This window comes from Ranitomeya imitator, chromosome 1, assembly GCF_032444005.1.
Source record: "Ranitomeya imitator isolate aRanImi1 chromosome 1, aRanImi1.pri, whole genome shotgun sequence".
In the NCBI taxonomy this organism is placed as follows: Eukaryota; Metazoa; Chordata; class Amphibia; order Anura; family Dendrobatidae; genus Ranitomeya; species Ranitomeya imitator.
The window spans coordinates 496,469,175-496,481,884 of NC_091282.1; the positions used below are offsets into that span (position 1 = coordinate 496,469,175).

The 12,710-nt window shown below is 40.6% G+C and overlaps 1 protein-coding gene across 3 annotated transcripts in view; it reads right to left on the reverse strand.

The window, feature by feature from the left end:
* ADAMTSL1 (ADAMTS like 1) overlaps positions 1–12,710 on the reverse strand; it is a 550,804-nt gene that overhangs the window by 123,682 nt on the left and 414,412 nt on the right. For all 3 annotated transcript variants that reach the window (XM_069766222.1, XM_069766229.1, XM_069766237.1), the window contains exons 17-18: positions 2,657–2,836; positions 1,657–1,810 (exon numbers count right to left, since the gene is read on the reverse strand). In XM_069766222.1, coding sequence (XP_069622323.1) covers positions 1,657–1,810; positions 2,657–2,836 — 334 coding nt within the window. The remainder of the gene's footprint in view (positions 1–1,656; positions 1,811–2,656; positions 2,837–12,710) is intronic.

Here is a 12,710-nt window from a genome sequence, read left to right on the forward strand (position 1 = left end):
ATCTATCTAATATCTATCTATCTCATATCTATCTATCTATCCCATATCTATCTATCTATCTATCTATCTATCTATCTATCTAATATCTATCTATCTATCTATCTATCTATCTATCTATCTATCTATCTATCTATCTAATATCTATCGATCTATCTATCTCATATCTATCTATCTATCTATCTATCTATCTATCTAATATCTATCTATCCCATATCTATCTATCTATCTATCTATCCCAAATCTATCTATCTATCTATCTATCTATCTATCTATCTATCTATCTATCTATCCCAAATCTATCTATCTATCTATCTATCTATCTATCTATCTAATATCTATATATCTCATATCTATCTATCCCATATCTATCTATTATCTATCTATCTATCTATCTATCCCATATATCTATCTATCCCATATATCTATCTATCTATCTATCTATCTATCTATTTATCTAATATCTATCTATCTATCTAATATCTATCGATCTGTCTATCTCATATCTATCTATCTATCTATCTATCTATCTATCTATCTATCTATCTATCTATCTATCTATCTATCTCATATCTATCTATCTATCTATCTATCTAATATCTATCTATCCCATATCTATCTATCTATCTATCTATCCCAAATCTATCTATCTATCTATCTATCTATCTATCTATCTATCTATCTATCTATCTATCTATCCCAAATCTATCTATCTATCTATCTATCTAATATCTATATATCTCATATCTATCTATCCCATATCTATCTATTATCTATCTATCTATCTATCTATCCCATATATCTATCTATCCCATATATCTATCTATCTATCTATCTATCTATCTATCTATCTATCTATCTATCTATTTATCTAATATCTATCTATCTATCTAATATCTATCGATCTGTCTATCTCATATCTATCTATCTATCTATCTATCTATCTCATATCTATCTATCTATCTATCTATCTATCTTTTATATACACTCAATGTGGTATTCTGAGACTTAAAGGAAATCTGTCACCAATTTTTTTCTAACACACCTGGGAGCAGCATAGTGTAGGGGCAGAGATTCTGATTCCAGCAATGTATCACTTATTTTATTAAGTGTTGCCGTTTTGATTAAAAAGTGATTTTATCTGCTACAGATCTACCAGTTCTCTCAATGCTGAGCCCTGTATATCCCTGCCCACACCATTGATTGGCAGCTTTATGTGTACCCTGTCCACAGGAAAAAACCTGTCAATCGGTGGTGGGTGCGGGGTTAGACTACCTAGCAGCAGTTTTATTAATCCTGCTGACAAAACCATGATATTACAAAAAGTACACCAAGCAGCCTAATAAGTGACACATTGCTGGCATTAGGGTCTCCGGCTGTACATAATGCTGTTCTCAGATTAGGTAGCAAAAACCTGATGACAGATTTCCTTCAAGTGAATCTTAGAAAACCCCTATGTACTGCAATGGAAATGGGGTAAGCAAATTGCATCCCCACCTCAAAGCTTTACTGCTCTATTGCCAGCATAGTACAGGGATTTCCATGGAATCCGTTTTGAAGTAAACAAACTTCTATAATTATAATGTTAAGAAATATTGTTATAGACAATGTGATACAAAATATCTTGGTAAACTGTCATTCTAAAACTATAGATATTACTAGTGCATGGTGCAAGTATGCAAGGGCGGGTCATCTGATGAAGAACTGCTCCAGCACATATAGATGAATTCACCACAACATATTCCCCAGTCTTCACTTTCTTCCTGCAAGCTGCGCCTTGGATCTGGGTTCCGTCTCCACAAGACGCTGAGCACTAGAAAGGAACAAGTGATTCCAGATTATCACCTTTTCAAGTCATCACTTTATGTCAATTCTTTTAGCATCTTTACTGCACCTTTTACCTATTTAGATCAAAAAGGTTTCGCAGCACAAAAATGCACCAAAAAATACATAAAAAAGAATTTTTACTGTGTTATTGTAAAAAGAAAAAAGCATTAAAAGCATTGTGTTCACATTCCCTAATAACAACAATATTAATGGATTACCAATGAATCAATTGGCCAATTCAGCTAAAAATCTTCCTCACTCATGATATGCTTTACTGACAATCCTTTACTTTTTATTTAATTTACAAATTGAATTGCCCATATTCCTATATAATGTCCTAATCTTCACATGATTGGGCTATGTCAACACCTGATGAAGAGCTACGCCCCGATTCATCAAAGTGAAACTTTGAAAAGTTGCTTTTCGCGCAACCTGGAATTGTGCAAAAATGTGTTTTTTTTGTAGACTTTTGGCGTTTTCATGCCAGTTTCGACCAACTAGGCCAAAATGGGTGGAGCTGGGGCAGGATGGCGGCATGACACCATGGCTCATCTAATTTATGATGAGCTGTGGCACACTTTACACCAGAAATCGACCTCCAGTTCCTGAGGCAAGGCACACCACATTGCAGTCGCACCCTTAATGAATCAGGAACCTCTCACTCCAGCACGCCTCCTTATCAAGGCCGCCATTGTTCACTGTGGTTGAATCAGTGCCTATTTGTCGTAAAGCCATTCTACTGAATTTTAGACATGCCCATGCCCGTATTCGTTAACAATGTACTAGAAAATCACAAGACATTGTTATTATGAAAATATAGTTTGGAATATACCTGAGACCAATCAGTTAAAATCCACTCTGGTGGGCAATCTTCATTCTCACACATTTCTTCAGATGTTGGCTTCGGAGGTGAACAAAATGTTTCTGGCAGCTCTAGGATGCTGCCATCAGAAAGTCTTTGCTTGCAGAGGACATCCCGAGTATGTACGCCACCCCCGCAAGACTGTGAGCACTGCAAATGAGTGGATAATCAGTTAGGGCTGCAAATTATAGTAGCCCATACAGATTTTAACAATTATCAAGGACAGGTTAATTCAGAATATAGTCTCAGTACAGCACTTTCCCATTTCCCTCTACATATCGTAAGTCTGAACTTTCAGGTGCAGCTTTAATTTGTGCCAACGGTCATGATTTTGTCTGGACAATCCAGTTAACCAGACCTCAAAAGGGGCTGTTTATGTTATACTACCCAAAGGAGGCATTTTTGGTGGATGCCTGTGCATTTTAGGGTGGTCTCTTGGATTTATTGAAGTGATTTTAACCATTTAAACATTAGTAACACCAACCAACCATTAAATCCTTTGCTTTATAGTAAAAATATGTGATTTCTACAATACACTGGAGCATGGCGTGGAAGCTATCAGACAGCGGCTTCCTTCTACATTTTTCTCAAGCAAAACCTCCAAATATCCATTGTATCTGTATAGAAAGTGAGATTTGCATTTGCTGCCCACACCTGTTCTTCTAGGCCCAACATTGCTAATCACCAGACATGTCGGATTGTTATCAAAAGTAGGTTAATCACTTTGTTAGGGATTTGTGGTTCCAGTCTCTAACCAGTATGTAAGTTCAAGGATGTTCTGGTTTCTTAAAATGTCCAAAAGCTTGATCTGCACAAAAATGACAAAATCATCATTTTTTTCATTCCTCTTCTCCGGTACTGCCTTTCCGCTGCTTCCTGTCAGTCCTTCTTGTCATGGCTGCATTGCTGACAGCACAATGAGCGTTCATGATGACTGCAGCCAATCACTGGGCTTAGTGGCCATGCAGAGATAGTCACCCTCAGAAGTCTGAGCTCACTGATTGGCTGCAGTGCTTACTTGCTTATGTGAAGGCAATACTGGAGCAACAGTGGGTAATTAGTAATGATTTATTTTCATATGATAAAACGTTTGGACATTTTAAGTTTGAAACCGGTACATCTATAACTGTAAGAAAGACAACACAAGGTTTTCATTAAATTAGTTGTTTCCATTGTAGTTTGTTAGCTGATTATGCTTGTGTTGTTATGCGCCAGGGCTCTGCCCTCATCCCTTATGGCCAAAGCTATCTGCAGTGCTCCACGTTGGACCCATGACATCATCTCCCTAGACCTTTTGAGGTCCATTTAGACACAAGCACCCCAGGCTTCATCATAGCAGGCTGTAAGGCACATAATACAATTAGGATTTGGATAACCGGATATGAGGGACAGCAGACAATCTGGCACTGCAGTACACCCTGGAAGCCACAAAACAAGGAGAACTGATGTTTGAAGACAACAGGCCTGAAGCAGGCACACAGGTGTAGGTTATGCAAACAACAGTTCAGGATGTTCACAGCAGGTTATGAGTTAAGCAGCAGCAGATGCAGGTACTGCAAACAAACTCCAATATTAGTTCAAGAAGAACATGGTAAAGGTTGGGTAAATTTGCTGGTTTGATGCAGAGTTTACAGAAGCCTGAGGATATAACAGGAACTAAGGACTTGGATAAAGTCAAGCACATGTCTGCAGGACACAGTTCTGGATTAACGCTCAGACATAGGGTTGTGTCCAAATAGGCCTTAAGGCTATGTGCACACGTTGTGGATTTTGATGCGTTTCCGCAGCGTTTTTGGACGCTCGGAATAGCATCAAATCCGTAGTATAGTGCACAAGCAATGCTAGTCAATGGGAAATTGAGAACTGGTGTGCACATGCTGCAGAAAAAAACACGCGAATTTGCAGCGTTTTATTTTCAGCAGCATGTCAATTCTTTTTGCTGATCTGCAGCATTTCTGCACCCATTGACTTCCATTGATTCAGTCAAATCCACAGCAAAACCACAGGTTTAAAAAGATCTCCGGTTTTGCTGCAGAGTTGTGTGTGGGAAACACTGCAGATCGGGAGGAGGAAGAGTGTGTAGGCGGAGACTATGTGCGTGTCTGTCTGCAGGTGTCTGCGTGTATGTGTGTGTGCATGTGTCTCTGTCTGTGTGTGCGGGTCTGTGTAGCCAGGCATTGTCTGATGGGACTACTGCTTCCATCGGGCTATGAATGCTGTCACATATGACAGGGACAGCTTTGCCGATGCATGTGTTCAATAGTAAGAAAAAAAAACATACAACATACAGTATATACTCACCAATCACCTAGTTCCTGACACCCTCGTTCTCCTGTAACAAAAATAAAATAATAAACCAACAGTATACTCCCTGTTCCAATGTAGTCCATTTAATAACGAGTGTCCCACGACGATCTCCTGTGTAAAACAGGGACATTGGGAGATGTCGCTGTTCTACAATGCCTTCCGGTGATGCACTGAGCAGAGGTAATCCTCCGCTGCCGGGAGAGAGGTTACCTGAGTTCATTGATGCTGTCACTGGCAACACTGGAGTGAGAAAATTCTCACGCAGCATTACCATAAAGTGAGAGCCTGAACTCCAGTAACCTCTTCAGTGATGCACTGCAGGAGCCATTACCTCCTGTCAGTGCATCGCGGGAGGACTATAGAGCAGTCACATCGTCTGATGTGACTGCTCTATAGGGGAGATCGTCATGGGACACTCGTTATTAAATGGACTACATCGTAACAGGGAGTATTTGTGTTGGTTTATTATTTTTTTTTTTTTTTGCAGGCAGCCAGATCGAGGGCGTCACATGGATTAGCAGTACAATAAATATGGGAAAAATGTGTTTAGTGTTTTATTTCATTAAAATACTTTATTCTGTCTGGCTGTGTGTTTATTTAACCTTTTAACAGCTATAGGATTAGTAATGTATAGGTGTCTTATTGACACCTCTCCAATTACTAAGCTGGCTTGATGTCACCTTACAATACAAAGGTGACTTCAACACCAGAAATATTACCCCATATGCTACGGCTACAGGGCAGTGGGAAGAAAGAGGCTAAGTGCCGGAATTGGCGCATCGTAGAGATGCGCCATTTCTGGTACAGCTGTGAGCTGGTGTTTGAGGCCGGGGGGCCAATATCCATGGCCCCTTCCTAGACTATGAATATCAGTCTGCAGCTGTCTGCATAGCCTTTTCTGGCTATTAACTATATGGGGACAACAGGTTGTTTTTTTTTTTGGGGGGGGGTACCTCTATTTTAATAGCCAGTAAAGGCTAAATATACAGCTGCGGGCTGATATCAATAGCCTGGGAATCTCCATGGGTAATGGGAGCCCACACCATTTTTTTTAAAACATTTTTTAAATTAAATAGATATTGCATTTAAGGCCGTGATCACACTTGCTAGAAACTCGTACGAGTCTCGCACCTCAATACCTGGCACTAGAGTGTGCGGCTGCATGTATTTCTATGCAGCTGAACGCTCCGGTCCGATTGTCGGCGGCAGTGCCGGGTACAATGCTGCGAGACTTGTGCAAGTTTCTCGCAAGTGTGACCCCAGCCTAACGCAGATTTTGTGTGTATGTGTCTTTATTTTACTATTTATGTACCATTTTATTATGTTTATTACTAAACATCGGGATTGTTATTATCTATCTATAGATATATCTATCCATCTATCTATAGATCTGTCTATAGATAGATCTATAGATAGATAGATAGATATAAGTCTATCTATCTATAAATATATCTGTATGTATAAACATTATTCTTCAATGGAGTATGTAAAAGAAGAGGTTGGACAAGGAAATGACATCATAATTCTTTTTTTTGTTAAATAACATAGCTTTATTTAGCTGACAAAAATGCAGACAAATCCGCATGAAAAAATGCACGAAAATCCGCCTCAAATCGCATAAAAAATGCATGGATTTTTAACTGCGTTTTCTGCCAAGAGATGCAGAATCTGCGCAGAAAATTCCACAGGCAAATCTGCATCATGTGCACATACCGTATCTTAAAAAAGGCCTAGGGAGGTGATGTCATGGAGGCATGCTGGACCATTTATAAAACCTGACATGAAGCACAGCAGAGTGCAGCAGCCAAACTGGAATGGGCAGAGCCCTGCCCAGACAAAGCAAATGCACAATGTGTGAAGTGTAGATAAAGCTTTTCCATATCGGTACAGCAAGTGACAATTTGTGGTCTGTAGCTAAGACCAATGAAAATTAATTTTAAATGGCATGTGACATCCTGATACTACCTCCAAAGTTACTAAAGCCACTAAATATATAGAATATGTGCACATCCAAAGTAGCAGCAGCACAGAATGAGATGAGAGCATAAAAGAATGAGTAAAACATCTGAAAGCATACGGTAATATTATGTAAATCATGCTGCATCCCACAATTAGAAGGTTTCTTATATGACTATTTTACGGTATTCAGACAACAAATGAGACATACAAATGAGATCAATATTCCATTACAATTAGGTTTTAACATTTCCTTCTCTTGTAAGAATGGGTTAGCAAAGAATGGACATTTAAAAAAAAATAACTGTAGATGTTGTGAGTATACAGTGGTCTCACTGTAGATGGAAAAATGCCATCATTACATATATTACTAACTATTTTCTATTGGGATGACTCCAGTCATTTTCCATGCCTTAGGGTTAAAGCTATACCATATTAGTTTTTGATTGATTCAGCGCTCAAGTTAGTTTAAGCTAAATAATATGTGAGTCAGTCATACCTTCTGCTTATTAAAGGGAACTTTTCAGCTTGGTTTTGCTGCTGTCTGAGGGCAGAATAAAAAAAAAGTGACAGCTGCACTGATATCAGGGACCCTATGTTCAACAATGTTTAAAAAATTAGATCTTAATCTTTTGGGGGCCAAATAGCAGTCTGGTGTAAGGGAGAAAACTGATGTAGTCATAGTGTCACGATGCTGTATAAGAATTTCTAGGGGCAAATGGCTCCTTCGCTGTCCCTCAAGCAAGGAGGAACCTAGGTTATCCCTGTTGCCCACAATACCCCTGATGGTGGGGATGCCGGGGTCTCATACCTTGCTATGCTCCTATATGCATGCTTAACTGTTTAATCCCCCTACCTACAGATGTATGCGACTGAAGTGTATAGAATAACAAAAATCTGACAGACAGGGAAAACAGACAGCGATAAAAGAAAACCACAATCACACAAATACACTCACAAAACAATCATGCGGAAAGCAAGGGAACAGTAGGTGGGACAAACCAAATGGGAAGAGGATTAGGATAAACATAGAAACCAAAACCATGCAGAAATCTGAAAACAACACCAACCGACTGATACGAATTTTTAACTCTCCTTCAACTCCAAACCAGGAAGTATGAGCTATCATTGGCAATTCCCAAGTGCAAGTGGTAAGCATATATACACCAGGGGAGTGGCCAACACAGAATAGCTGAAATAGTTCAGGACTGAGAGCTCCAGGAGATAGACAGAACTAACTAACCCTTGCAGTAACTAAGCAAGGAAAGCGTGCACTGCTAATGAGAAGGTGAAGCAGATCTAATCAGTGCAGGAGTTTGTGTAGCCAGACGCCACAATCCTCTGGTCTCTCATGTCGTGGTATCCCCGTGGCATATGAAATGCAGACTCCCCTGCCCTCTTGCTGACTAATAACAGCTCTCAGTCTTTTGCAATAATAGAGACAACAAAGTGGTCAATCAGTAATTGTAGGCCACGATTAGTTTGCATATCTTGAATACATGGGACTCAATGCCTCAGAGCTGCAAAAATATTAAATGTACGTTCTCAAAACTGCTGAACATTAACACATAAGTGACATATCGCTGAAATCAGTATGCATTTCACTACGTTATGCAGCACAACTAAACTGATAGAGTCCCTATAATTTCAAATAAAATTTTTCCTTTAAATATTTTTTGGACTCCGTATAATGTAAAACAATAACAGTAATGTCTGAAAAACTTCCTATCTATTCGATCCTGCAATCCGTTAACAGTTTGCACTGACAAAAGTTACCGTAAGTTAGTCATTTTTTCTGTTTTGTGTCATTTTTGGCAGAGTGGCTTCCCCTATAAAAAAAAAGCTGCTGAAAACAAGATGAGCTTTTTTGCTGGCGTGATCCCAACAACTAGCCATCTTTAAATAAGTAGAGCTTTAAATTTATACTGCTTCTTCTTTATCAACTTGAAGGATATAAGCTTTGATTATAATAAACTCAACTGCCAAAAAATAGAAAGCTTTTAAGCTCATCCAGGCTTTTTTTTTCTTACTCCTAGTTATTCAATTCTTTAAGTAGAGTTTCAGAATTTCATTTAGAATTCTTTGTAGTAAAATTGGTTAAGGTGTGGTCTTTCACCTGCTTGTGGGGATTTTACATTTAAATAATTTTAAGATGAAAAGAGAAGAGTGATACATAAGTTAAATACATTGTTAGCCTATATTTGAGATTTTATTCTGTCTTCAGAGTGAGTAAAACAGACATTATAAAATACTAGCTATTGAACCCGTTCTACGCCCGGGTGGCAAACATTTATATTGGTATATGGTCTCCATCCTGGTATGTGCTGCTCCATCCTGCGTCCCCATCCTGTCATGTGCTGCTCCATCCTGCGTCCCCATCCTGTCATGTGCTGCACCCATCCTGCACCCCTATTTTGTCATGTGCTCCCATCCTGTGCCCCCATTCTGACATGTGCTGCTCCCATCCTGCGCCCCCATTCTCACATGTGCTGCACCCATCCTGCGCCTCCATTCTGACATAGGCTGCACCCATCTTGCGCCTCCATTCTCACATGTGCTGCATCCATCCTGCGCCTCCATTCTGACATGTGCTGCACCCATCCTGCGCCTCCATTCTGTCATTTGCTGCTCCCATCCTGCGCCCCCATCCTGTCATGTGCTGCTTCCATTCTGCGCCTCCATCCTGTCATGTGCTGCTTCCATCCTGCACCCCCATTCTGTCATGTGCTACCCTATTCTGTCATGTGCTGCTCCTATCCTGCGCCCCCGTTCTGTCATGTGCTGCTCCCATCCTGCGCCACCGTTCTGTAATTTGCTGCTCCCATCCATATGCCCCATACGCTGCTCCATAAAAGCAAAAGAGGGGAGAAGCCAGCACTGCCTATGGTCGAATATAAAAAACGTAGTGTAGGACTGCCCCATTATGAGATTGCCGTGAAGTGGCGGGGTAGCTCAAAGAATTGATCAATTGTTTGCTAAATGTCTCATTTTGAAATACAGTTATAAATCAATATGTGCATTTGCACTTTATGTATTGCGTTCTGACCATAGGCAGCGCTGGCTTCTCCCCTTTTTTGCTGCTCCATAAAGGTTGATGGCCCCATAAGATGCTCCATAGTATATGCCTCATATGCTGCTCCATAAAGGTTTATGGCCCCCATAAGATGCTCCATAGTATATGCCCTGAAGATGGAGCGGCGCGCAGCGCTGGAATGGGACAGACAGGTGAATATAGCTTATACTCACCCTCCTGCCATGTCCCTGTCTCTCCGTTGGAGATCGCGGTGTGCGTTCAGTGCTTATCACCCAGATCTCCTGGGAGCGTCACTCTGTGGGGTCCAGACTGCGCTGGCGCTTGCGCTTGCGCAGTCTATAAAGGCTTCGGACAGAGTGACGCTCCCAGCCTTATATTATAGATTTAAAAGTGAAAAGAAAAATGGATAACATCAATATATCTTTGATTTTTTTAATATTTGTTGTAACAATGTTAAAGAGGTTGTCGACTACGGGACAACCTCAACTTAAAAGGGTTTTCTTCCACACTTTTGCACTGATGGCCTATTATTAGAATTGGTCATCAATATCTCATTGGTGGGGGTGCGACGGACACCCCATCCACCGGTTAGGTGTTCCTGGTGCCGTTTTGGATAAGGGGCACATGTACAGTACAATTGATGGAGGTGTGCTGTGCATAGCTGAGCACTTTTGGCCGCCGCTGCTACTAGGAACAGCTGATCGGCGGGGGTGTCAGGTATGATACCCCCACCGATCAAATATTGATGACCTAACATAAGGAAACAATCTATGCTCACCTCGTGTGCCGACACCGTTCCAGCAATGGTTGAAATTATTAATCTGGACAACTCTTTTAATGAGCTGTAACACCTGCAATTTGATTTCTGATAGCCAACAGGAGAAAGGGATTTCTAATCCTTAGTTACCAAAAAATATCTTCAACTAGTTAAAAAACAGGCTACTGAATAGTTCATAGATTTGTTTCTCTGGCTTATTAAATTGTTCGTTCACCAAGGGTTTTGAGAAAAGTAAGTTTGTGAATAAATTAAAAGGAGCCTGTTGGCCAGAACCTATGGTATAAACTAAGCACAAAGTCTTGTAGGGAATATTGTCGATATAAAAATGGCACCTATTAGTGTTGGTGCCTCCATTCTACAGAAACTGAAGTTTATTTAAATATACTAATCAGATGCTCGGTGCACCCTTGGTGTGGCTGCACTGATGTACCCACTGGTTTTGCATCTTGCATCTCCCTCACTGGTGATTAATTGCTCTGGCTTGATTGAGCTTTCCAGTGCTGTCAGTCACCATTGAGGGAGGCAGGTACATACAAAACTAATAAACTAGTAAGTTGTTTAGTGCACTGAGCCTCTTGGCAACTCCATGGATGCACCAAGTACCTTAATTACAATGTTTTATTAAACTACAATTTTGCAGAGTAAAGTCAGTGATTTGAACACAAGAGGCCCTTATGGGGGCAACAAGGTTATGCACTTTGTTTATACGGTCGGTTTAGGCTGAAAAACTCCTTTAAAACATAGAAACATTTTTTTTCAATGTGAATACTTTTCTGCCCAATGATGACAGAAGTATTCTGGGAGTGATACCTTTATTGGCTAACTGGTTAGCCAATAAAGGCATCACTCCCAGAATACTTCTGTCATCATTGGGCAGAAAAGTATTCACATCGATTTTTCTGGCTAACACGGTACCACAATACAATTTGTTATTGTACATCAAAATTTTTTTTAGATGTTTAAAAATTAACTACATACAACTTACACATACTCTGTCATCAAAAACGTACACTGATGTCCCAATATCAGTGCCACTGACAGATCTACTTTTGGCATGGGTATGAAGCAGCAGATATCTTTAGATGTCGGCATGTGACTGGTCATGTGTATGACGTTTATTGGCTAGCTCATTTCAATAGGTAAGTCTGCCCCGTCTCCCTTCTTATACCTTGGTAAGAAGAGACTGACTAAGCGATTGAAATTTAAAGGGGCATTTCCTTCTTGTATGGCATATCTGGTGAATATGTCATAAATGTTTAGTAGATATGGGCCCTACCAAAGGAACCTGTATCTACTGTATATTATGAACAGGATCTTATCATTCACTGCTTTCAGTGGAGAGGTGGCTGAAATTCCTATACAAATTAATGAGAATTCAAAGCCACCTCTGCAATGACACCAGCACACATCAGGGGCCCATTTTTGAGATACATGCAGGTCCCAATGGTAATATCCACATCTAACTTTATGCCACAACTTGTGGATATACACTAAATTTATGAAATGTCAATATCTCTTTAATCAGTCAGCCAAAGAACCACCTTCACACATAGCACTGGTAAGATGCCAAAAAAGGAAACTGTTTTTTGTGTCACACCAAAGCTAAGGGTACGTTCACATTTGCGGTTTGCGCCGCAGCGTCGCCGCCGCAACAAAACGCATGCGTCGTGCGGCCCTATCTTTAACATTGGCGCCGCATGGGGCCGCATGTGCATGCGTTGTGTTGCGTTTTACGCCGCATGCGGCGTTAGGGCGCACCTGTCTGGGCGCGGCAAACGCAACATGTTGGATTTTTTGTGCGGCGCCGACCTTTTAAAAAACGCATGCGTCGTGCGGCCCTATCTTTAACATTGGCGCCACATGGGGCCGCATGTGCATGCGTTTTGCTGCGTTTTTGTTTGCGTTGTGCGTTGCGGCGACGACGCTGCGGCGCACAACGCAAATGTGAA